Raw genomic sequence first — 20,604 nt, 5'->3', positions numbered from 1 at the left:
ACTGAGATTATAGAATTCTTGTTGGATCATGACGTAGAGCAGCCGTTGGAGATCAAACGCGTTAAAGTGCGACGCGTCTTGCCGTTTACCATAAGCGAACTCTTGCCTCAAACAGAAAAAGAACAACATCAGTCCATCGATAACGTCAATCCAGCTCACGATGCTGTCGCTCGAGCATGCACGACCGTGCCGTCGTCTTGCTACAGCTGAAACCATGTTTGGCCGAACTCCTTCGAACCTGCGTGCAACCCCAAAATCCCATTGTCCGGGTCGAACACGTTTTCGGGCAAGCGCTCCCACGTAGCCACAGAAACGCAGCTGCACACGAGCAAGACGGCAATGCTGATCATGCTTCTGACGGCAAACAATCCGACAAGGCTGTAACTAGCTGTCTGCGTCTTGTGCTATCAGATGGGCACCTCCAAATTCACGCCGTACTAGCGAGACATCTACACACGAGAGAGTTGTTGGAGCTACAACGAGGAGACCTAGTCCGGACCAAGAAATTCCATCTGAGAAAGGCTGCCCGTCTTAACGGCCAAGGGAGAGTGATATACCTTGGTGTTGAAAATTGCGAGTGGGTGGGAAGAGAGCTGTCCGAAGAACCACAATTCGAGTCCGAGGGAGAATTCCTTCGGGAGGAGGCAGATACGACCGACATGCCACCCAAGCCACTGTCCAGCTCCAATGATACAATTTTGGATCTCGACCTCATGAAGAAAAGAAGCATCGATGCCATGGGATCAGGACGCAAGCATGGCAAGATAGGTCGGACTGAGCTGCAATTGCCTGGCGCTTGCATATCTACGCCCCAGAAAAGACCTCGCAATAACGGGTGCGAGTCTGACGACGATGAGGACTCCTTCGAGACCATCACGGTGACCCCATTAAAGATGGAAAAGAGAAGGAATGTGCTTCGTCAAATCAGCCAGGATACACATAATATTCAGCACGACTCCTCCGACCTTGAAGCAAACAATCCGCCGCAGATCAATGACGACGCTCAGTCCATGATGCCGTGTCGAACAGCACAGCCAACAGACGATTTCATTGCTTTATATGGTGCGCAGAACCATGAAGTAAAGATCAAACCGCCACCTGCGTTTGCCATCACCGCACCGGTTCACACCCTCTCTTCTCTTCTCGATCCAAAATCAACCCTTCCACGACGCAGCTACACATGCACGATCCTAGCAGTGGTGAGCTGGGTGTCACCATCGACGATCCACAAAGCCAACACGCCGTTCCCACCAAAGCGGCATGTCAAAGTCCATGATCCGACCATCTCGAGTCGTCAAGCGGGCGTTACGCTAGCCGTGTACGTCGATGCAAAGAATTTCTTGCCCGAAGTCGGGACCATCGCATTGCTGCAAGGCGTTGTCATGCAGAGGTTCGGAGACGATATCATCCTGAACAAGTACGCTACTCCCATTGACGACAAAGCTGACCACAACCGTTGCGACTGGTTCGTCACGGACGAGGAACTGCTGATCCGAATGGGATTCGACATGCTCACGATGAGAGGCTGGTGGCAAGAAAGGGCCAGCAAAAAGACATAAGTGATGACACACTAGAAATTCCTGGACACAGCACCAACTATGGTAAATACTTGACGCTCTGCGCCTGGAAATCATGCCTTTGGCTGTTTCACTCATAATCTCCAGCTCGCTATTTATATCAAATTGTCACCAAATAGCAGCTCGAATCCCTGCCCAATGGACTCTTCGTATCTCCACACGTTGTGGCCCTGGGAGTGGTTTACTCGTCTCCAATACTTCGCAGCCGATGTTTATTGTCAGACTCCCAAACCTCATCACCACACCTCTAGAGCCCCAACTAGTTCTCGCCTTGGCGGGCCTCGTTTTCGACCAGGATCTTACATACAGGATTGAATGTCTTCCTGACGTTAAGGTCCCGCCTAGCCCTTTTCTGCAAGCACTACCCAATCATCCACTATCCCCATTCGCTTCTCATCGTCACGTTCTTGTTCACATAGTAGTTGACAATTTCTCCAGTTGTCCTCCTGCTCCTGAAGGTATCTTCTGATGTAGGGCTCATCGCAGCCGCCGAATACCTGAATCTTTATCAAAGATCCGACGTCTTTGACCAAATCTTCGATAGACGCATACCCAGAGGCGCACACCCTCTGCCTTATCGGGCTCAAGAGCGTCGTTACTTCCGCGGTGGACGCCGCCTCTCCAGTAAGGCACAGCCAAGAACATATATACTCCATTGTCCGCAAGCAGAAGCGAGCCAGCATGCGTTGGGTGTCGTCCATCGTCAAGCCGAAGCTGTATGCGCCTTCTGGTGGGCGTGTTCGTGGATCTCGAATGTACACATCAGTGGTGGACTCGCTGTCACGCAGCTCCCCAGCTTCTTGTTCGAGTTGTTCTTTTCTCGTAAGGCGTTTCTTCCTTGGCTTCATGAGTGGTTCCGTTACCACTTTCTGTTGGAGAGTGCTGCGCTTTGTTGGCCGATGCTGCAAGGGAGGAGCTGGTGTGCCTGCTGATATGGGTTTGTTGGGTATCGATGTACGGAGGCGTATCTTGAGTTTGTCCAACTTCTTCCTCGGGCCACGTACTTGTGGCTGGCTCCTTGGTGCTAACATGGTCGTCTTGCTTGCTTCTGATGGTACCGATGCTCTGTGGTCTGCTGCCTGATCCTCGCTAGCGCCTCTTATTGGTGCGTCTCGGCTTCTGTGCATAGATAGGCTCTCTTCCGTCCTTTGTCTAGACGGAGAACGTGCTCTTCCCTCCTCGCTTAAGAGTTCGCTGGTCACACCAGTCATTGCCGTGTCTTCTGTGGATGGCACAATCGGCTCTAGACTGGGTACAGACTTCGACTTCGAATCATGGTTCGCCTCCAACTTGATATGTGGCTCTTCGTCGTCAGATAGGAGGTCAATAAGCACTGGGCCAGGATGAATTGGAAGAGATGTAGTTGATATGCGTTGGTGCTCGGAAGTAGTAGAGACAGACCGTGTTATCGATGGCGTAGCGGATTGAGCTGAACTTTGCCTCTGTTCCGCTTTAGCTTGCAGGCGTTTGCGCTTGAGTCTAATCAGTCGGAGCTTCAGGAGCAATTCCTCTTCGTCGAGGTCCAGGTTTGCCGCTTCTTCGTCAGTCTTCAACGGGACTCCTTCCGCCTCAAGGTCCTGTTGCACCTCCTCCTGCTTGATCGGTGGTATTGCTTCCATAGTTGTATGCTGCTGTGCGCTGTACAACAATGCGACGGCAAACAGCAGAGAACTCAAGTTGAGGACGAGTCTTGACCGAGCAAAGTGGGTAGAGTGACTTAACCAACCAAAGAGAGTATCCCCAAGGTTGAAACAGTGGTAAAGGAAAGAGGACCGTATCAGTGAACATGTTCGAAAGGAAGGTGAAACTTTGAAGAGAGAAGTTGTAGTGAGTCCAGGAAGTCATAGATCAGCAGAGTAGCGAGAAGTGCTGACTGGTTCAAGAAGGCTCGTGGATGATAAGACGATGTAGTTGAGGATCAACACGCACGTGAAGCCAACACCCTGATGAGAGTGGAAGCAGCACAAACGATGATCAAGAGAGGTATCTAAAAAGGGTAGACACCCACGTATCGGAAGGCCTTGATCGAAAGCTGATGATATGGGAGGGTAGGAGATCCAACAGATGTGGCCAGGTCAAGGAGAAGAACTGGGAATGAAGCATCGGAGCTGACTACCAGTGCATAACGAGAAGAGGTGCAAGGCAGAGTCAGGGATCGAACGTAACGGCAAGAAGGGGCGTATAAGAAGGTCAGGGAATTGCAAAAAGGACGAACAGGCAGACAAGTGCAGTAAGAAAGTATGCCACAGTTTCCAAGTGAAACCGAAAAGTGAAGTCTAGCTGAGCACATTGAGTACCCACATTGAGTACCCACATTGTGTGTTTGCTCGGGCTTAGGATAGTAGAAGCCAATAAGGCGAGTCGTCCAAGCCAACATCGAAAGAGCACGATCTGCATTCAAAGATACAAGCTAGTCTGTAAGACAACAGTGAGCTTGTCGCGAAGTGTCGTCGCGATATGTGTTGCAGCGAATTCCGGATACATCTATGATTGATCCCGGATCTCGATAAACCCACCCCTGAAAATTACAGCCTCGTCAAATTGTCGTGCCGAAAATTTCTCTTACGGCACTCTTCCAGGCTTCGTGGTGACTCTACGAGTCGGCTCCCGGACTCGGGTAGCATGTCAGACACATCAGCGTGACACACGTGGAACAGCACTCCTAGCCAAGGAGCCTGATTTCATATTAGTCATGTCTGTATCATGGCTACTTCGTATCTAGCATCCAGTCATCCAACTCATGCATCATTGACCAAACTTCTCTCCAGGTCCCAGGCTAATCCAAGGGCAAGCCTGCCAGTCGCAGCCCTGCTTGTATATCTCGGTCCCCCACCACTTGAAGTTGTCCATCCATCCAGGATATACAATCCCGAAGAAGACGACCAAGAGCGAGAACGCTAGTCCCGAGTCTAGTGCCGCGGACATGGTCATGGTATATTTGCCCCACCACGGAGTCGCCTTTCGCTTCACCACATAGTTGAACGCGAAGCAAACCACAGCCCAGACCGAAAAGTTGAGACCAGTAGCCGGTGGAATCCAGCTCAAACTGCCAAAGAGAACCGGCAGATTGATCTTCCGCCATATCGTCTTCTTCTTGCCCCTGCCCATCAACCACACCAGGATTGGCGCAATGAAGCCAATCAAAAAAGCCCAGACAAGAGGTCTATACAATGCTCCAGGCCCGAAGAACCGTTGTGGGCCAACGACACCCCACAAAATGCTGCCATTGAAATGCACACGTGCAATGGGACAATTGAAGCCGTTGATCGCCTGAGGTGTACACAGGCCAGGAATATACAGGAACATCCAGTTCAACACTCCAATCTGCACAAGACTCGACACAAGTGTGGCGACCATCTGCACTTTGAAGAGTAGCTTTGGAGGAATCTTCATGTAATGACCCAGCTTGAGGTCCGAGGAAAATTTGATGCCCTGCGCTGAGCTGATGTAGCAATAGGTGACGAACACCATATTTGCCACAGGACGACCTGGAAAGACCATGCCGCAGATGAGTTGGCAGATCAAATATAGACTGCTATGCTGGTTTGTGATGGCCATGACAATTCCAACAGGGATGAACAGGACGGTGGTGATACCCAAAGCCAGCAACAATCCGTACCAGGGTAGATGGACTGGGTAGTATTCAACAACAAACATGCCAACGGCTATCATGACGACGAAAGTAAGACCATACCACATCATCGGCACGTCTTGATATCGCCGCATTAGTCGACTGTGGACATCATCGGCTCCGGATCGGATGGTTTGAGAGTCAACTCTGCGCAGGCTGTTGTCGTCCTCATTATGGGGAACAGCTTGATAGTCCACGGAGTTCTTTTCATGCTTCTCATTGAATGCTTGCTTTGATTGTCGTATTATGTCGCGACCATGCCAGCATGTTGTGTGCGTCAACAATGCGGACAGCGATGCAAATTGTACGCCATACGACAATACGTATGTAATTGGTAGGTAGACTTTGGAGTAGTTCTCGTAGGCGTCCTTGTCAAACAAGAAGTCGGACGTGAGGATCTTGCTGACATCGTAAGGTTTACCTCGATTGTCGAACACTGCCGAGGACAAGATAGGCATATATCCTGAAAAGAGGATGTTCTTGTAGTATAATATCGGAGCGACAATCCACATCACCAGGACCAGTCCCCCAACGACGTTGGCGGCTGCCCACCATGGAGTCAGCAGCGGTGAGCCGATGTAGGCAATCTGGGCCCAGTCGAAGGTCAGAGGGAAGAGCCCCAACCCTGAAGCGACTCCGAATAAGTTGGAAACAACAACAGTTTTCGGCGCAAACCATGTGATGACATTGAAATAACTCAACGCTGGACACAAGAGTCCAGGAAGGAAATACCATGCAAATGCTGCAGCCCAGACATAGATGAAAAACCTATATCGCGAAATCATCCATCCATTGGCAGGCTTGTTCTCATTCCTGTGCATCGTCGTAAACATTGCTGTCGACATTAATGTGCCCGGCCAAATCATAGCGGCCGGGCGAACCAAAAATCGTCTCGTAAGACCTGCAAAAGCATAACCCAGAATTTGGGTCGAAATAGTCAGCAGGATTTGATAGAGTATTGGAACATCCTGCTTGTAGAATTTGTGCTGTTCCACTATCACATCAGTGGCAAAGGCAAACCCGAAAGAAACGTTGCTGCATATGTATACGCATGCATGTTCTTTTTCGTTCCAGCGGCCTTGAGCCAGCCAAAGCCGTGATCGGTGCGCACGAGATCGTGGAGGCGGCGACTTAGTCGTCTGAAGCGAACCCTCGATATATTGCTCTTCTGGATCGGATCCCCTCTTGAAGAGGAGATCCCACAATATACCCATGGGATGAACAAGAACCAGCGCGATGACGGGTGTGATTGCGACGCTAGGATATCTCAATGAGAAGAAAAGGTTCGTGGCAGATCCTGCTATGGCGAAGAGCATTGATAGCGTCCACATACGCGGTGTGCTTATGGATAACGTGGTGTTGTCCGTTGCAGGCACCGAAGCTCGAACCTCGGGATAGGGAGAGTTATCGGGAGGGTCCTCGGCAGTAGATATGTATTCTTCCTCATAGTCCGACCCTGTGTCATCAGACGTGGTTGCGTTCGAGGACTCGGCCTTGTCCTCGTCTATACCAGAGTTGACAGCAAAGGATGTTTTTGCATCGAGGCCCATGCCAATATCGCTGGCAGAGGATGACTGCCTCCTACGCGGCCATTCTGTACTGCGAAAACGTCGACGAGCATCTGCAAAGTGTCCACGGTTGTCCGCCGCATCATGGGCAGACTGTACCCTTTTGCCCCGACTCTTACTGCTTCTCCGTGGAATATGTTCAAATTCGTCGTCTTCTGAGCCTATATCTGATCTCGATGTGCTACTGACGAGTGGCACTGCGCCGTAGGAACCGGTCCCTAAGGCGGGCGAAGAGCGCATCAACAGCAGAGGGTTTCGGGACATGATGGCGTCCCAGACGCGTGACCCTAGTCCAGCTGGGGCCCAGTCCTGTAGAGGCGGTGCTATTGGGAGCGAAGGAAAAGGCTCGGTGTGTTCGTGATCGTTCGAGGAGCGAGCCGCTGTGCTTTGAGGCTCCAAGACTGAGGATGCAACAGCGGCATTTTGATGTGCAGTGGAGTGAAGGGAGGATAGTTCAAAGCCTGAGTTCGAAGCCTTAGTATGCTGTCCCGCTCCTGGGCGCATAGCATGACTTGGGCATCGGAATGCGTCACAAGATGGACTCGGTGGAACGAACCAGGAGTAAACGTGGGATGTAGTTGGGCGATTTCGGAAAGCTCAGCCACTCAATTGCTTGATAAGATTGATAAGATTATCTCATTTCCGCTTCATCTTGATCATCTGGTCCACCAATCAGAAGTCGCGACGGTCCACGCACTTTACGTAATCATTCTGATGCCAAGGCTGGTGAGGATCTGGCTCGCTGGGGAGTACTGCGAGGCTGATTCCAGAAAAAGTGGCATCGTCTAACAGAGCCGACCTCGCCGATATAAGTTCGAAAGCAACCAGATTCACCATAGCAGGTACCTTGACGGCAAGACGCATAGCCTATACGATAGAACTCATGAACTTTGAGGTAAAGCTATGTTGTTATGGGCGATGGGCTACGGACTAACAATAAGGAATGATATCTCCTCGAAGCTGAGTGGCGACAGGAACCAGAAACCAGATAGCGCCACTCTCTGGAAACAGCCTTGACCGATACAATGTGTATGCTTGAGGACCGGTACCAGTCGGATACTTGTGCATCACTATGGTACTAAGGTAACAGTATTCAGATATATATATTTGTCTTTTCTTTATGTCATGACATGGCTAACTTCACAACAATCTCTGGTGTGTATCAGCCATGTGTCTCGTCTTGCTATTGTGGCGCCTGCTCAATATATCCAAGAAACCTCCCAGGATCATACACCCTGCCCATACGCAACCTCTTCCCGGTCCTGACGAACGTCCCTACCGAAGTCCCGAGCAACCTCTTCCCAGGTCTGACTCTTTGCCCCCTGGGCGGACGTCCAGTACGTCACGTTATTCCAAATTAGGTCTTCTACCAACGGAGCTGCTTCTTCAAATAACATCTCACCTACCCGCGGAAAGTGTCGCATGCCTTGCTCTGACCTCGAAGCACTACTACGCCACGTTACGCAATGAGATCGACATGAGGTTTCCTGACCTGAAACAAAAGGGTTGCTTCATGCGTTTGTACTGGCAAGACGACATTCCAGAGCTTATTATGTGCCGGATATGCAACATTTTGTATCGTTGGGAGGACCATGACACTTGTCCACGAAAATATCATCATGGCGCCCTGTGGCAACATGAAAGCATCACTTTCAGCTGGCAGCAAGTGAGATATCAGATTCACCCGGAATGGGTTGACGCTTACGTACGCGGCTTCGTCAAAGGAGAAAGGTACGGCCCGCCACTCGACGATTTGTCCTACGAGTTGAAATCCTTCCCAAGGCCATACAAGATGGTGAACACTGTCAAAGCTCGCGTGGTGAGCGCCAAGCTCATTATACACTCGACTTGCCAGCTCTACATGACTTTGCCAGCAGAGATACAACAACTAGCGTCCGTGGCTGAGAGTTTCACAAGTCGTCTGATACTGGGAACTCCAAAAGGTCGACAGATCCTGGGCATTCCAAAAGAGGTTTCCAAAGGGGTTGACACATTACGTGACGCTGGATGCTACCATGGCAGGCACACCCTGCCTGCAGTGATTATGGATGCGCTACACGATCTCTCCCGTCCATGGGATGATTCAAGAAGATGCCACGGCCTACTGCATTGTGGCCGCTGTGCGACTGATGCGCGAGTGAGCGTCGTCGCTCACGATGCACGCACCGTTGAGATCAAGGTGGATCAATGGCACTGTCTTGGGGGTAGAGACCCAGAACAACGACATCCATTAGAGAAGGCGCACTTTCAACAGCCAGACAACAGCTATCTGGCACCATTCGACACATCCACATTGCCCAGCCGGGATCTTGAACAACTCTACAATGCAGGCTGTGGAGAATCGTCCTTAGCACCAAGATCTGACGTCCGCCACAGTTGGCTACAGCAGTGGACGTGGAACTACCGTCCATCTTTCAGAAGATGGCCTGCCAAAGTCTCCCAGTGTCGCATACCTTCTGACTAACAAAATATGCTTGTCGGAGAATGGCAATGAACAGGGTGGTCAGGACAGGAAGTCCTTTTGTTGCCATCCGTCGCCTTTAAACACCTTAGTTGTGTGTTGCTGACTGAAAATACATGGCACCGTTTGCACCCGAACGACATTGCCTCAATATTGCGCGGCTTATTGCATGATAACTCCCCGACCCTCTTCCCGCGCTCTTCCTTGCAATGACGGGTACCTGACCCATTCAATTCTAGGCCAACATGTAGTCGAGGAATCCATCGTAGTCACCGGGACATGTCCGGAACCTATGGGTCCAGAGCCCATCATGAATAAGGCCAGGGGAAGGCAGGTAGTTACTAGTGTTGATGCTCAGATGCACTTAAATTTCATCAGCACACTTGTTCATTGTCCCTTTCAAGAGCCCAATGCTTCAAGATAGTCACGACAGTGTAGAACTCGCCAGACGTGTGCCTTCCGGACAGAGTCACTCACCACTTCTGGGGACGGGCTTGCTAAAACTTCATGCATGGAAGATCAAGGTCGCAGTCAGTTGATTTAAGGATTCATAGCTTCAAAACAGCCTGGTGTATGTAGTCACCAACATCAAGTCCACGGTTGGCGCGTCCACTTTTGTTGTGTTATCCGTCGAGCCTGTTTCCAGAATTACTGGCACTGTCTGAAAGATGTATTTCTTCGGATTTAAATAGTAATCGGTCCTTATTGTCGATACAGGATCTTTCGCACCCATTAACACAGCTCCAGCCTTTGACTGGGAGGTGGTCATCAGCACCATCGTATGGTGCATGGCTTGTAGACAAGATGACCGCCGGCGTGAATTTGCTTGACTTCAAACTTATGTGGTCGAATGCCTGTCAGACGATGCCACATGTGTGGAAACAGGCTGCCGTGCTTCCCCTGTCCTAGGCGCTTCGCTATTGTCTGACTACTCAGGTGTGCAATACAATCATGACTTCTCGTGTTTAGCTCTGCTGATCAAAGACCATCGTCGCATGATCGTCCTCAAAACGCACCAACATCGCCGCCAGCGCGGGTCAACATATCATACACACGACCTGGCAATTTGTATTTGACCAAGCCGGCAAACACCATCAAGTCCTTCGCCATTTCGCTCAACTGATCTTTCATGCCATCTGAATCTCCATACCCTGCCTCCCATCGTCCGCTTCTCACAATGTTCTCTCTCTCGCCACCAATTGCACGCACGGCCCAAACGACGCTCACTCCAGCGCATCGTGCGAGAAGCTGCGGAAGATTGCCGAATGCATCAGCTGCGGCGCGAATAACAGGTATCGACCCGTTTGCCCTTAGTGGCAGGATATTGAGGTCGTTCAATGTCTCCAAAGCTGTCATGAAGCGGGGTGGGTTAGCTTCCAGATTCGATCTCACAGCCAGTAGCTGAAGCAGGATGCTGATATTATTTCGATTTGGACTTGAGATTCGATTGTAGTAGGCTGCGTTGTCGTTGTACAAGGAGATCATATTCTGAGCCAACTCGATCGGAGATGAGGTGGATTGTGTCAATGATAGTGATGATTGTGGACCATTACCCTGAGCACTGGCTGATGACTCGCTTTGTCCATCTGGTCGTCGTGGCTTCAATGGCTGCAGCTGCATCGGGGATTCTCCCAAATCCAAGGTGACTGCATCGGCAAGAGCCCTGTTCAGGACAGCAATCACGTTGTCATAATCCTCACACAGATGGTAAAGCAGCACAGCATCAGAAATCTGTCCTCGTTGATCTGCGATAGCAGCCGACTGGCTTGTGATAGACCTCAAAAACTCCTCTCGCGAATCCAGATGGATCAATTCTGCACGAATTTCGATGGCGCCAGGGATCCGGGTCCCATCGCTACGAATATCACCGAGAAGCTTGGCAAATTCGCGAGTCTCCAGGCATAGCTCCCTCAAACATTCGTGGCAAGCATTGGTATGAACCAGACCAAGACTTGTAGGCTGCAAATCGGAGTTCAAGCAGATCATGGAAAGGTAGTCCACAGCAGCAACGGGAAGAGCTGTTCGGAATGTCGCAGTGTAATAGGCCACTAACGGGACAAAGTTGATCTGGGGTAATTGTGTGGTCGAGTAGGTTACTATAAAGTCTGTCAGCACTTGTTTGATCATTCGGAGCATGGACCGCTTACGCAATTCATTACCGGCAACAGAGAAGTCCGCAACCCTCAACAGCCCATAGTAGGCCAAACCAATCGCAAGATGCACAGCACTGGTAGGGTTGAAACTGTGCAGATACTCGACTGCTTGCTCAAACATGCCCGCAAGCACCTGCATCAGGAGAAAAGTGCCATAAGCACTAGAAGCTTCAGTTTGGGTCTTTTGAAAATGCTTCTGTCCAATCTCGGAGACAGTTTCGCGAAGCTGGTCCAGACCAAAGATCTCGCCCGACAGTTCCTCCGAACGGCCAGTCTCTCGAGCAAGGTTGAATTGAAGCCATAACCAGTCTTCAACTCCTTGACCAACTGCGTCCAGGTTTCTCACCGTCAGGTCGCAGCGACCAATGACCTTATAACAAGCAATCTTGTAAGGGTCGACGGTGTTCTTGGGTGCCAACTTGGTAAGCTTCTGATACTCGTTGTCGATCATGTTCTGCACTCCTTTGGGTAATCGTCCGTCTGGGCTGTCCGAATAGGCTGTCACGTAAGAAATGATGCGTCTGTCCATCGACTGGAACGCAGGGTCATTCTTGACGTAGTCTGCTGCCTCCTTGACAAATCCACACCTTAGCAGATAGAAAATGAGTACCCAGCAATAGTCGCCGTTCTCACCGCCAATCTGTTGCAGCTCTGCACCGTCAGGCACCAGATCGCGACGTGCAGCACGTATGCGGATGTATGCGCGTACAATATTGAGCACAGAAGGTTGTCCGCCTAGAGCGGCTTCCCGAGCATTCTTTTCGATCATGCCCCTCATTTCTTGCCAGAAGGACTTCTCCAGATAGCTTCGAGAACCCTTCAAGATCTGCTTCTTCAATTTCAGGTAGCTTGCACCCTCGTTCTCATCTAAATATGCCTGGGCATATTCTCGCTCTCTGATCGGGGAGTTTCCTTCTTTTGTGATTTCTCGAAGTGCATGATATGCATCGATCAGTTGTCGGGGCCCATCTCCAGCGGTATCATTTTCTGCTGCCGCAAAGTTCTGTAGCAGTTGATAGCTTTCGTCCTGCAGCTGCGCATTGTTGAGTTGTTGTACCTTTTCAATGAAGGCCTTTTCCTTGTCTCGCAGATCACGTAGGCTTTGTCCTCTGCCGAGACTGATCCCAGCGCCTTCACCCTTAAAGAAAGAGGTCGTTCCTGCATTAGAGCCGGGCGCCCCAATCATGGACTTCTCCATCGCAGAACGACCGAAAATGCTTCTTGCCCCCTGGGATGCTCCAGGCTGTCCTTCCTTACTCTTCCTCGACCTGCCAAAGCCACCACCTTTCGGTTTCCCGAGATCATCCCCATCATCTGGAGGAGCAAGACCAAAATGTTCCATGATTCTCATCTTCTGCTCTTCAAAATCGACACCCAAGCTTTCTTCGATGAAGTGGTCGACTTCCTTGTAGACACGTTCCATGCTCTCCCTTAGCATTGCATCACGGCCTTTCGTCCGAAGGTCTCTCAAGTGAGCACTTGACTCATCAGCAAAGCTTTGTGCCACATTTCTGGAGATTGATGCGGTATCATCAGGACCAAGGGCTTGGAAATCCTTGTAGGCCTGACCAGGTGCTATTCCCGAACCAGCCAGTAGATAATGCGCACGACTGTCCGTGAAGGCATCCGCTTGTTTCGGGCCACGCTGTCTGATCTCCTGCGCACGTCGAGCCAAGTCCCCCAAGTCCATGTTCAGACCTGACAACTGAGACGCACGTCCATTGTTTTCAGATTTTAACCTGGGCTTTTTCTTCTGTCTTTCCAACAGACTGCTAAAGTATGCAGCATCTCGAGCTTGAGAAGGAGCACCACTTGCAGGCTGTGAAGCCCCAAGTGCTGCCGTGCTTGCAGAGAGGGTGTTTCCGAACGTAGAGGCGGAGGTCGCTGGCTGTGCCGTCGATGTGCCTGCGCCGAACAAGGACGTGCTAGGTGCAGGCTGGGAAGTGGTTGTGGATGGCCCTCCAAACAACCCTGTTGAAGGAGCGGAAGGTGCGGAGGTAGCGGCTGTCCCAAATAGGCCGGTGGAAGGCGCAGAGGTTGCGGTTGTGCTTCCGAACAAGCCTGTCGATGGTGCAGAGGTGGTGGTAGTTGTGTTCCCGAACGAAAGAGACGGAGCTGATGGTTTTGCCGGGCCTCCTCCTAGACTGAACAGTCCTCCAGAGGAGCCTGCTGTCGTGGTGGTCGTGTTGGTATTGAGACTGGGGAAGCTGAAGGATTGGGACGTCTGCTGCTGCGAGGTGGAGGCATCGAAGATTGATTTCCGCTTGCCCTGCGCATCTGTGCTAGGAGTGCTCAAGTTCAAGCCAGCGAAAGGGCTGTTCGCGGCTCCTTGACCCGACGGAGGTTGACCAAAGAGCGACATTGTGTCTGGTCCGGATGTGGTTGTTGACCAGTACACCCAAGCTCTGGGTCGCTCACTGAATTGGAACCACCCGCAGTTGACATGCCGTCGCGTATCTTTTTTGGAGGGCGCGTCCCCAGGTCCGGGCTTGGCAAAATCAAGTTGCCGCTTTTGGAGGCTTCACTTCAGCCTTGTTTCTTCAACACCAAGGCTCTAACATGTCTCGACAACTTCACTCCTCTTCCACCCATTTATACCCCTTTGACCTCATGGACAGCCAGCTCGAGTGCCATTATGGCAGTAGACCACTCGCGCTGTCCACCATTCAGTTTGTCCCTTTTCTATGAATGCAGATCTCTGACTATTTTCAGGGGGTACAGCTCGGCCAGCACCATTCTCGGATGTTTGGCAATCTTGCTTCTGCCAATTCCATTTATCCCGGAGAGGTCCGGCACGACTTTGAGAGCGAAAAGTCCGTTTGCAAGGCAGCATATGGACGACGATGATGAGGTGGGAGATGATGACTGAATAAGACTTGAGAGTGCTATGTCTGATATCTCCTGAAGACAGATATCGACCATGCTTTCGCACCGGCCCTCAAGGTGAAGCATTGAAGAGTCTTTGAAGAGTGTACTACGGATAACATCACGCGAAGCTACCCTGAGTATGCTGAGTGGTCGACGAGGCCAAGAAACGGTATCCTCTTCCTGACCACACAAGGGTAGCAGCTTCATCGTGTTGGTCTACAGCTTTTAGAGCATAACCACAGCCATGGTGACGACCAACAAAACAAGAAATCTTGTACCAACTGGGCGACACAAAAGGGCAGCTGCCCGCGAACTCGAAACGGTGGTGGGAACTGTGGTTGTCAAGCCGTTGGAAGAAGTAACGGAGGCGACCGAGCTGGTCAGCGCTGGTGAGGAACTTCTACCGCCAGTAGACGAGCCGGACAGAGCTGCGGTAGTTGTTGTGGCTGCCACAGGACCACTAGCGACGTTTCCAACTATAGAACAGGGGGCACGCGGAACCTCATCTCCGCTGAGGTAACTGTAGAAGCTTGTTGATGCGGTCGACAAGTAGGCGAGGCATTGGGCCTGGTAGTCATCGTATATGAATGGCGCATATGTTGAACTTGAATAGCAGAGACAGCTAGCTTCCACACTGAATGGAAGATTTGTAAATGAGGAGATCGTCTCGGAGCAGGAGAACTCGATCGCATTCCACGAGTCGCATGCAGCCGAGTTCCCCACAACAGTCGTCGCCGAGGAGCTGGTGAGAAGAGCAGGAGTTGCGACGACGTCTCCTACCTCTGCACAAGGCGTGCTGGGGACGTCTGTCCCTCCCATGGCAGAGAATGCGCTCGGACTGGCGGTCGACAGGTGGTCGAGGCAGGTTTGGAAAGCATTGTCAAACACGCTGGGCTGCCAGACGGTACCGGAGTAGCATAGACAGCTAGCCTCTTGGCTGAAGGCCAAGTTGAGGAAGTCTGACGTGGCAGCTGTACAGGATGCCTCTATACTGAACCACACGTCGCAAGATGTCGAGCCTGGATCGGCGGAAGCACCCTGGCGAGCGTGAAGATGCTGAATGTTGGGCGCAGCAGTTATCGTGACAGCGTACGCCTGTGGCAGCATGAGAAGAGGTACCAAGAGACTAAGACTGAACATCTTGACTTGGACTTGTACCGAGCTTCTTCTGGGAGTGAGAAGTGATCTGTCTTGACAATGCTGCAGGGAGGCCAACGAGCTGAAAACTTGAAAATTACCAACGACACGATTTCGGGAGGTCAATATGCGAAAACATGCTACCAAGCCAATACCACCCTCAGCGATTGCGCCTTGTTTCCTGTGCAGAGTCTACCTTACACCTCCACAATGGTTGCATGTCCTTTTGGTGCCGACCCATCGGGCGAGAACTCTTGCATCACTGGCTCTGGACAAGCGTTGCAAATGGATACTGGTTATCTCGATACCGATCGATACCTCGGCATCAATGCGGCACCCTCAAATCGAGTTCTTCTGCGCAACGTGGTGACATGCTCGCCACTACGTGTCAAAGAGTATGTCCAACTTATCAACAACACAGATCCTGACTATCCTTCGGTACAGTACAATTTGGGTGCCATAGATGGTGTCAGTGGGTACACGTACCAATATCAAACCCACACGCGCGCAGACGTTGTGGGATATCAGATAACGTAGGTACCCACCTGGTGTCTCGGAGGAGACTAGTACTAACAGTGGTCAGGCCGGTCTATGCTCTCGATGGTGGTCAAACTTCCTGGTATCCGGTGTCCGCGCTTAACGTGTCCAATGCCGATGTCAGTGCCCACTTTCTCAGCCAGAACAGCATTCAGTATCTGGCGTCGGTTGCAGATCCCTGGCTGTCGTCCAACCAGTTGTTCAACGACTCCAGTTCGGCTATCGACCTCGTTCTCTGGGGCCCAGACCAATACGTGGACGTAATGGCATGCATTGACCAGTACCAGCTATGCAACCCCAACAGCTCTCCATACGACTGCACCATACTCGGAAGTGGGAAGGATCTCCGCAACGGATTCCTTGAGCTCGGGTTGAATGCCTATCAGCTGGTAACTGCGCGACGGCTTGCTCTTGCCCTAATCTTGACAAGCACATACCACACGGTCAATGGTCTTGGTAGTACGGCACTCCTCGCCCGAGATCGCGTGCTCGACTTCATCAGTACAGGTCTCCCAGCCAACCAATGGCAAATTGAAATGGAAGGCTGGTTCGCCACCTCGCTTGCCAAGCTGCAGGCCTACGTGGTCGAGTATGCTGCCAACGTCGCCGACTTAGGACCGACAGGCTCAGTGGTTTCACCTGCACCGGGCAGCCAAAACGCAGAAGACCAGGCAGCATTCGACCAGTGCTCCAACCAGCGTATTCGGAACGTTGGAGGTTACCAATCATTCTCTTTCCTCGGTCTGATGATCGTCATTTGTGTCGGCAGTACCATTATTCTACTCTCATGGATCGTGGAGCCGCTTCTGGGTAGTTTCCGCCGTTGGCGTGGCCTCGATGGCAAGCACGACTACCGCGAAATCGTGCGCATCGCCGACCATACACTTCAGCTGCAGCGCAAGGCTTTTCAAGGAGCTGGTTTTACAGATGGTTGGGATTCAGAACACCTGATGGACAGTATCCCAGTCACTGTACGGGATACCTTGATACCTGTAGCCACAAGGTACAAAGCCAACGGCGTCCAAGACTACCGATACACGGATGGCAGCGATAACGACAGCATTGGCTCTGAACAAGGCCAGCCTATGGAAGAAAATCGCGCCGCTCAAGTGCCAGTTCAACCACACATCATTCCTGCACGACCTGCTGTTTCTCGTGGACCGTCGATGCAGCCGCTCTTACAGGACCATATCTAGGCACGCGACCACTGAGATCCTTTCAGATTACGAGAGGGTTGAAGACATCATATGTGGGGAGGCCGGAAGAGTCTACGAGCGTTGGCGTTTATGTTGACTTTGCGACTCATTTCAAGTTTCTCTCAGCTATGTTCTTGAGTGTTTGGATGGCTCTTGTCAAATACCTGAAATCAGGGACGCGGGTCAAACTCCTAAGGGAGCAGTCCACAGTTCTCGATGCCGCAAGATCCTGGATGAGATTTCCCCAACATGCCGGTGATGAGGCACGCACTAATGGTCGCCCTACTTCTGATCTTTCAGCTCGCTACCATATACATAGCCTCTGCGGCGCCACATTTTTGGCACATTCCAAAAGTCGCTAAGCTGTCCCGTAAGACATATTGTGAGGCAGTACGGTCCTGACGGGTCGTCTGCGAGGTACTCCGCATGCTAGCGCGAAGCAAAATCCTGTCCATCGCTTGTGGCGTCGACTCCGGCCCCTTAAGCATCGGCTAGCAAGTGTGGCCCGGAACACCCCCAAGTAGCGCAGCTGAGCCGAGCCTTGTTGATGTATGTTGTCTTCTCGGGGAAGACGTATTTACATCCATAGTAAGTCAAATGAGCCTCGGGCGTGAGAGCCCTAGGTGCTCAAGCCATTTCAAGGTCCCAGACTGTGATGTCGGTTCATGACTAACGGTGAGCCTTGCACAAGGATTGTGGACTGTGGGGAGAAATATCACCATCAGGCTGAGAATGTGGGGTTCGCTAACGGTCCTCGTGTGCGCACGGCCAGACCTGCGTGAGGCTGAACAGGGGGAACTCGTATTTGTGAGATTATCCTCCTTCGAGCAAGAGTCAGAATTCAAACTTTGAGAGTGAAACAAGTAATAACCTACCCCTTTGGGTATAGACGCTGCCTTTGAGGCTGGCTATCACAACTCACTCGCGTCCAAACATTCAAACATGACTGGAATCAGGAAAAGTCACAATTGATCGGCGCAAAGATGCTAGCTTTGAGTTCTCAACTGATCTCGAACAAAACGACCATCAAAAGCCATATTCAATGATGGCTGCAAGGGGTTCGCTTGACGTTCTGTGACTAGCCATCAACAACGCACGCCCTCCAGGCACCCAGAGAAGGTTGACTAAAGCCTGGCTCCTCATGGGCGACTACCACATGGCACAGCCTGATCATGGGGAACCCCAGAAACATTCAGGGGCCAGGGCTGTTTATAAACACTGGTACTCTTGATTCTCGATGGTTAGGCTGGAGACTATAAAAACCTCTGAAGAAGGACTGGCAACAATTCTGTCTCTTTCTCCTGCCCCAGCCTGACAACCATTTTATCACAGTCAAGCAGACTTGTCTCCAGTTCTTCATTGTCATTTACATGATGGTTGACACTACTCGTGCGCGTCGTGACAATTACCTTTGGTTTGCTCGCCTCCTCCAGCTGATCTTCACCATCGCCATCCTTGGGGTGACTGGGGATGGAGCCTCTCTCTGGAAGAGCATCGACTGTCATATCCCGGCCAAGCTCGCCTTCAATATTGCTGCTGTAAGTCCTTCGAGGTTCACAAATGCGGCACTCTTGGTTCTGACCTCTCAACTTACAGGCAGCTTTGACACTTCCAGCGGTGATCTACCTCATCGTCTGCTCTGGACCGAAATCATGCCAGAAAATCTCTTTCAATCTCTTGGCAGTCGTCGGAATCGACGTATTCATGCTCATTATCTGGCTCGCCGCCACTGCGGCCTCGATCTATGATTGCAGCGGCGTCTGCTCTGCCTGTTCACCAATTGGAAGAATTTTGGATACCGGATCCGGGTTCTGGATTCAGTACGACTCGTTATTCTGCGAGTGTTACTTTCCTGGTATCGATTACACCAAGAGTCGTCGAGTCAGAGAGGTATTGGAGGGCAGAGGAGTTTCGAGCCTGAGGACTGGCTCGAGCAAGGACATGGCCGAGCTTGGTGAGAAGGCCTACAGCATCGCCACCAAGCGTGGTCTCGATGTGGTGATGATCTTCCTGTTCTTCACCACTGTCGTTGTGGTGGTCCGGTACCTCTATAAAGCCCGGAAGGAAGGTGCTGCTACGGCTGACAACCACGGTATTCAGCATGGCACTGCTGATGTCCAGATGACTGGAGACCATAATAAGAATGGAACAACTGTGACTGGAAATGAGGTTCCATGAATAAGGCTTGAACGATGATAGTGGTGCTGGTCTAGATTCGGTGGAAGGACTTGATGCTCAAAAACGCACGCTGTTACCAAATGATGATACCTGTCCTTACCGACTTTTACAGATTGTAGTCCACAGGCTGAACCAACCGACGCCAGGTATTTCTAATATTCAGGTTTTTATGTCCCAGATATGACGGTCTCGATGCTGTTGAAGTACTTGACAGTCCTGACTTGCAGATCGAGAGTAGCATCTTTGTCCACCACGAGCATTGCGTGAGGGTGCATCTGCAACCTGGAGAGAGGTTGCATGTGGCTGACGCCGCCCTCTATACACTTCTGAAGGGCAATGGCCTTGTTGGCGCCGGTGGCAATTATGACGACTTCTCGGGCCTATGAAGTACATGGTACTTTGGTCAGTGTAATCTCATACTTTGAACATGCGCACAGGAATAGGCACAGGACTCGTACCTCCATTATGGTTTGGACGCCCACTGTCAAGGCGAGTCTGGGAACACTGTTTACACCACCAGCAAAGGAACGAGAATTCGCTAGCAGTGTCTCGTAGGCTAGAGTTTTAACCCTGGTCCTGGATGCAAGACTGGATCCGGGCTCATTGAATGCAATGTGCCCATTAGGTCCAATGCCACCAAAAAATAAGTCGACACCTCCGACACGCCTGATCTTCTCTTCATACTCGAGGCACTCAGTGTGCTTGTCCAAGCTGTTGCTGTTGAGCAGGTTGATGTGCGCCGGTTCGATATCGACGTGGGAGAAGAAATGTTCGTACATGAAGCTGCGATAGCTCTGCCTGATCCTGAGGAATACCCACATATTCGTCCTTGTACGTCAGTCTAGGTCAGCGTTGATGTCACAGCGTTTGTTGGTACGAAGAGAACTGACCATATTGAACGTAACAACGTGTCTGAAGCAGATGTCTCCAGCCTGATGACGCTTCACCAGCAGGCTGTAGACCTTTTTGGGACTGTCGCCAGTAGGAAGTCCGAGGACGAAGAACGGTTTGGAGGAAGTCGGCTTGAAAGCATTGATGCGACCTGTGGAGCATGCCCAATCAGCTCGGCTCATTACCAGATCTGGAACCCTGATCAAACGAAGACTTACGAATAATGTGCTCGGCGACGTGCTGGGAAGCCCGTTCAGGGTCGTCTTTAATGATGACTATCATGGCGTCATGGGCTTTGTAACAATGACACTACACAGCTGGCAGGTGTAACAACAGTTTCCGAAGGTGCTGTTCGATGCCAACGATGGGAAATAGCTGTAGTCTTTCTCCTCAAAGGTCGCGGGCCA

General features: G+C 51.3%; 8 protein-coding genes across 8 annotated transcripts; 4 read left to right on the top strand and 4 right to left on the bottom strand.

Annotated features, from left to right (window-relative positions):
* Positions 1–40: 40 nt before the first annotated feature.
* EDD37DRAFT_286982 (uncharacterized protein) lies at positions 41–1,738 on the top strand. The gene has a single exon (XM_062811086.1). It carries the CDS (start codon positions 177–179, stop codon positions 1,557–1,559), a length of 1,383 nt encoding a protein of 460 aa, XP_062673834.1. The 5' UTR covers positions 41–176; the 3' UTR covers positions 1,560–1,738.
* A 180-nt stretch (positions 1,739–1,918) lies between these two features.
* EDD37DRAFT_647603 (uncharacterized protein) lies at positions 1,919–3,196 on the bottom strand (the record flags this gene model as incomplete). Its single annotated transcript, XM_062817903.1, has 1 exon — positions 1,919–3,196. The coding sequence occupies one exon, from the start codon at positions 3,194–3,196 to the stop codon at positions 1,919–1,921; it is 1,278 nt and encodes a 425-aa protein (XP_062673833.1).
* A 1,126-nt stretch (positions 3,197–4,322) lies between these two features.
* Positions 4,323–7,040, bottom strand: EDD37DRAFT_560321 (OPT family small oligopeptide transporter; the record flags this gene model as incomplete). The annotated part of the gene is made up of 1 exon (XM_062813842.1): positions 4,323–7,040. The coding sequence occupies one exon, from the start codon at positions 7,038–7,040 to the stop codon at positions 4,323–4,325; it is 2,718 nt and encodes a 905-aa protein (XP_062673832.1).
* A 904-nt stretch (positions 7,041–7,944) lies between these two features.
* EDD37DRAFT_606726 (uncharacterized protein) lies at positions 7,945–9,240 on the top strand (the record flags this gene model as incomplete). Its single annotated transcript, XM_062814916.1, has 1 exon — positions 7,945–9,240. One exon carries the CDS (start codon positions 7,945–7,947, stop codon positions 9,238–9,240), a length of 1,296 nt encoding a protein of 431 aa, XP_062673831.1.
* Positions 9,241–10,134: 894 nt separating this feature from the next.
* On the bottom strand, positions 10,135–13,818 carry EDD37DRAFT_286921 (Nup93/Nic96-domain-containing protein). The gene is made up of 2 exons (XM_062811085.1): positions 11,385–13,818; positions 10,135–11,333 (listed from the first exon to the last, which is right to left on the bottom strand). The coding sequence occupies exons 1-2, from the start codon at positions 13,750–13,752 to the stop codon at positions 10,243–10,245; spliced, it is 3,459 nt and encodes a 1,152-aa protein (XP_062673830.1). The 5' UTR covers positions 13,753–13,818; the 3' UTR covers positions 10,135–10,242.
* A 1,299-nt stretch (positions 13,819–15,117) lies between these two features.
* EDD37DRAFT_286894 (uncharacterized protein) lies at positions 15,118–17,276 on the top strand. The gene is made up of 2 exons (XM_062811084.1): positions 15,118–15,928; positions 15,979–17,276. Exons 1-2 carry the CDS (start codon positions 15,456–15,458, stop codon positions 17,126–17,128), a joined length of 1,623 nt encoding a protein of 540 aa, XP_062673829.1. The 5' UTR covers positions 15,118–15,455; the 3' UTR covers positions 17,129–17,276.
* Positions 17,277–18,352: 1,076 nt separating this feature from the next.
* EDD37DRAFT_286864 (uncharacterized protein) lies at positions 18,353–19,496 on the top strand. Its single transcript, XM_062811083.1, has 2 exons — positions 18,353–18,666; positions 18,725–19,496. The coding sequence occupies exons 1-2, from the start codon at positions 18,499–18,501 to the stop codon at positions 19,304–19,306; spliced, it is 750 nt and encodes a 249-aa protein (XP_062673828.1). The 5' UTR covers positions 18,353–18,498; the 3' UTR covers positions 19,307–19,496.
* On the bottom strand, positions 19,474–20,479 carry EDD37DRAFT_656574 (uncharacterized protein; the record flags this gene model as incomplete). Its single annotated transcript, XM_062818840.1, has 5 exons — positions 19,474–19,686; positions 19,765–20,100; positions 20,126–20,134; positions 20,197–20,348; positions 20,416–20,479. The coding sequence occupies 5 exons, from the start codon at positions 20,477–20,479 to the stop codon at positions 19,474–19,476; spliced, it is 774 nt and encodes a 257-aa protein (XP_062673827.1).
* Between the last annotated feature and the right edge of the window lie 125 nt (positions 20,480–20,604).

The sequence above is a fragment of the Exophiala viscosa genome, assembly GCF_022695815.1.
Source record: "Exophiala viscosa unplaced genomic scaffold EDD37scaffold_2, whole genome shotgun sequence".
Classification (NCBI taxonomy): Eukaryota; Fungi; Ascomycota; class Eurotiomycetes; order Chaetothyriales; family Herpotrichiellaceae; genus Exophiala; species Exophiala viscosa.
This window is presented reverse-complemented; position numbering and strand designations above follow the sequence as displayed.

Bases quoted from the DNA above. Each gene is read 5' to 3' on its own strand.
- EDD37DRAFT_286982 (XM_062811086.1), top strand. From the start codon at position 177: ATGCACGACCGTGCCGTCGTCTTGCTACAGCTGAAACCATGTTTGGCC.
- EDD37DRAFT_286921 (XM_062811085.1), bottom strand. From the start codon at position 13,752: ATGTCGCTCTTTGGTCAACCTCCGTCGGGTCAAGGAGCCGCGAACAGC. The intron at 11,334-11,384 runs GTAAGCGGTCCA...CAGACTTTATAG, and splicing joins TGTTGCCGGTAATGAATTGC to TAACCTACTCGACCACACAA.
- EDD37DRAFT_286894 (XM_062811084.1), top strand. From the start codon at position 15,456: ATGCTGCAGGGAGGCCAACGAGCTGAAAACTTGAAAATTACCAACGAC. The intron at 15,929-15,978 runs GTAGGTACCCAC...AACAGTGGTCAG, and splicing joins GTTGTGGGATATCAGATAAC to GCCGGTCTATGCTCTCGATG.
- EDD37DRAFT_286864 (XM_062811083.1), top strand. From the start codon at position 18,499: ATGATGGTTGACACTACTCGTGCGCGTCGTGACAATTACCTTTGGTTT. The intron at 18,667-18,724 runs GTAAGTCCTTCG...CTCAACTTACAG, and splicing joins TCGCCTTCAATATTGCTGCT to GCAGCTTTGACACTTCCAGC.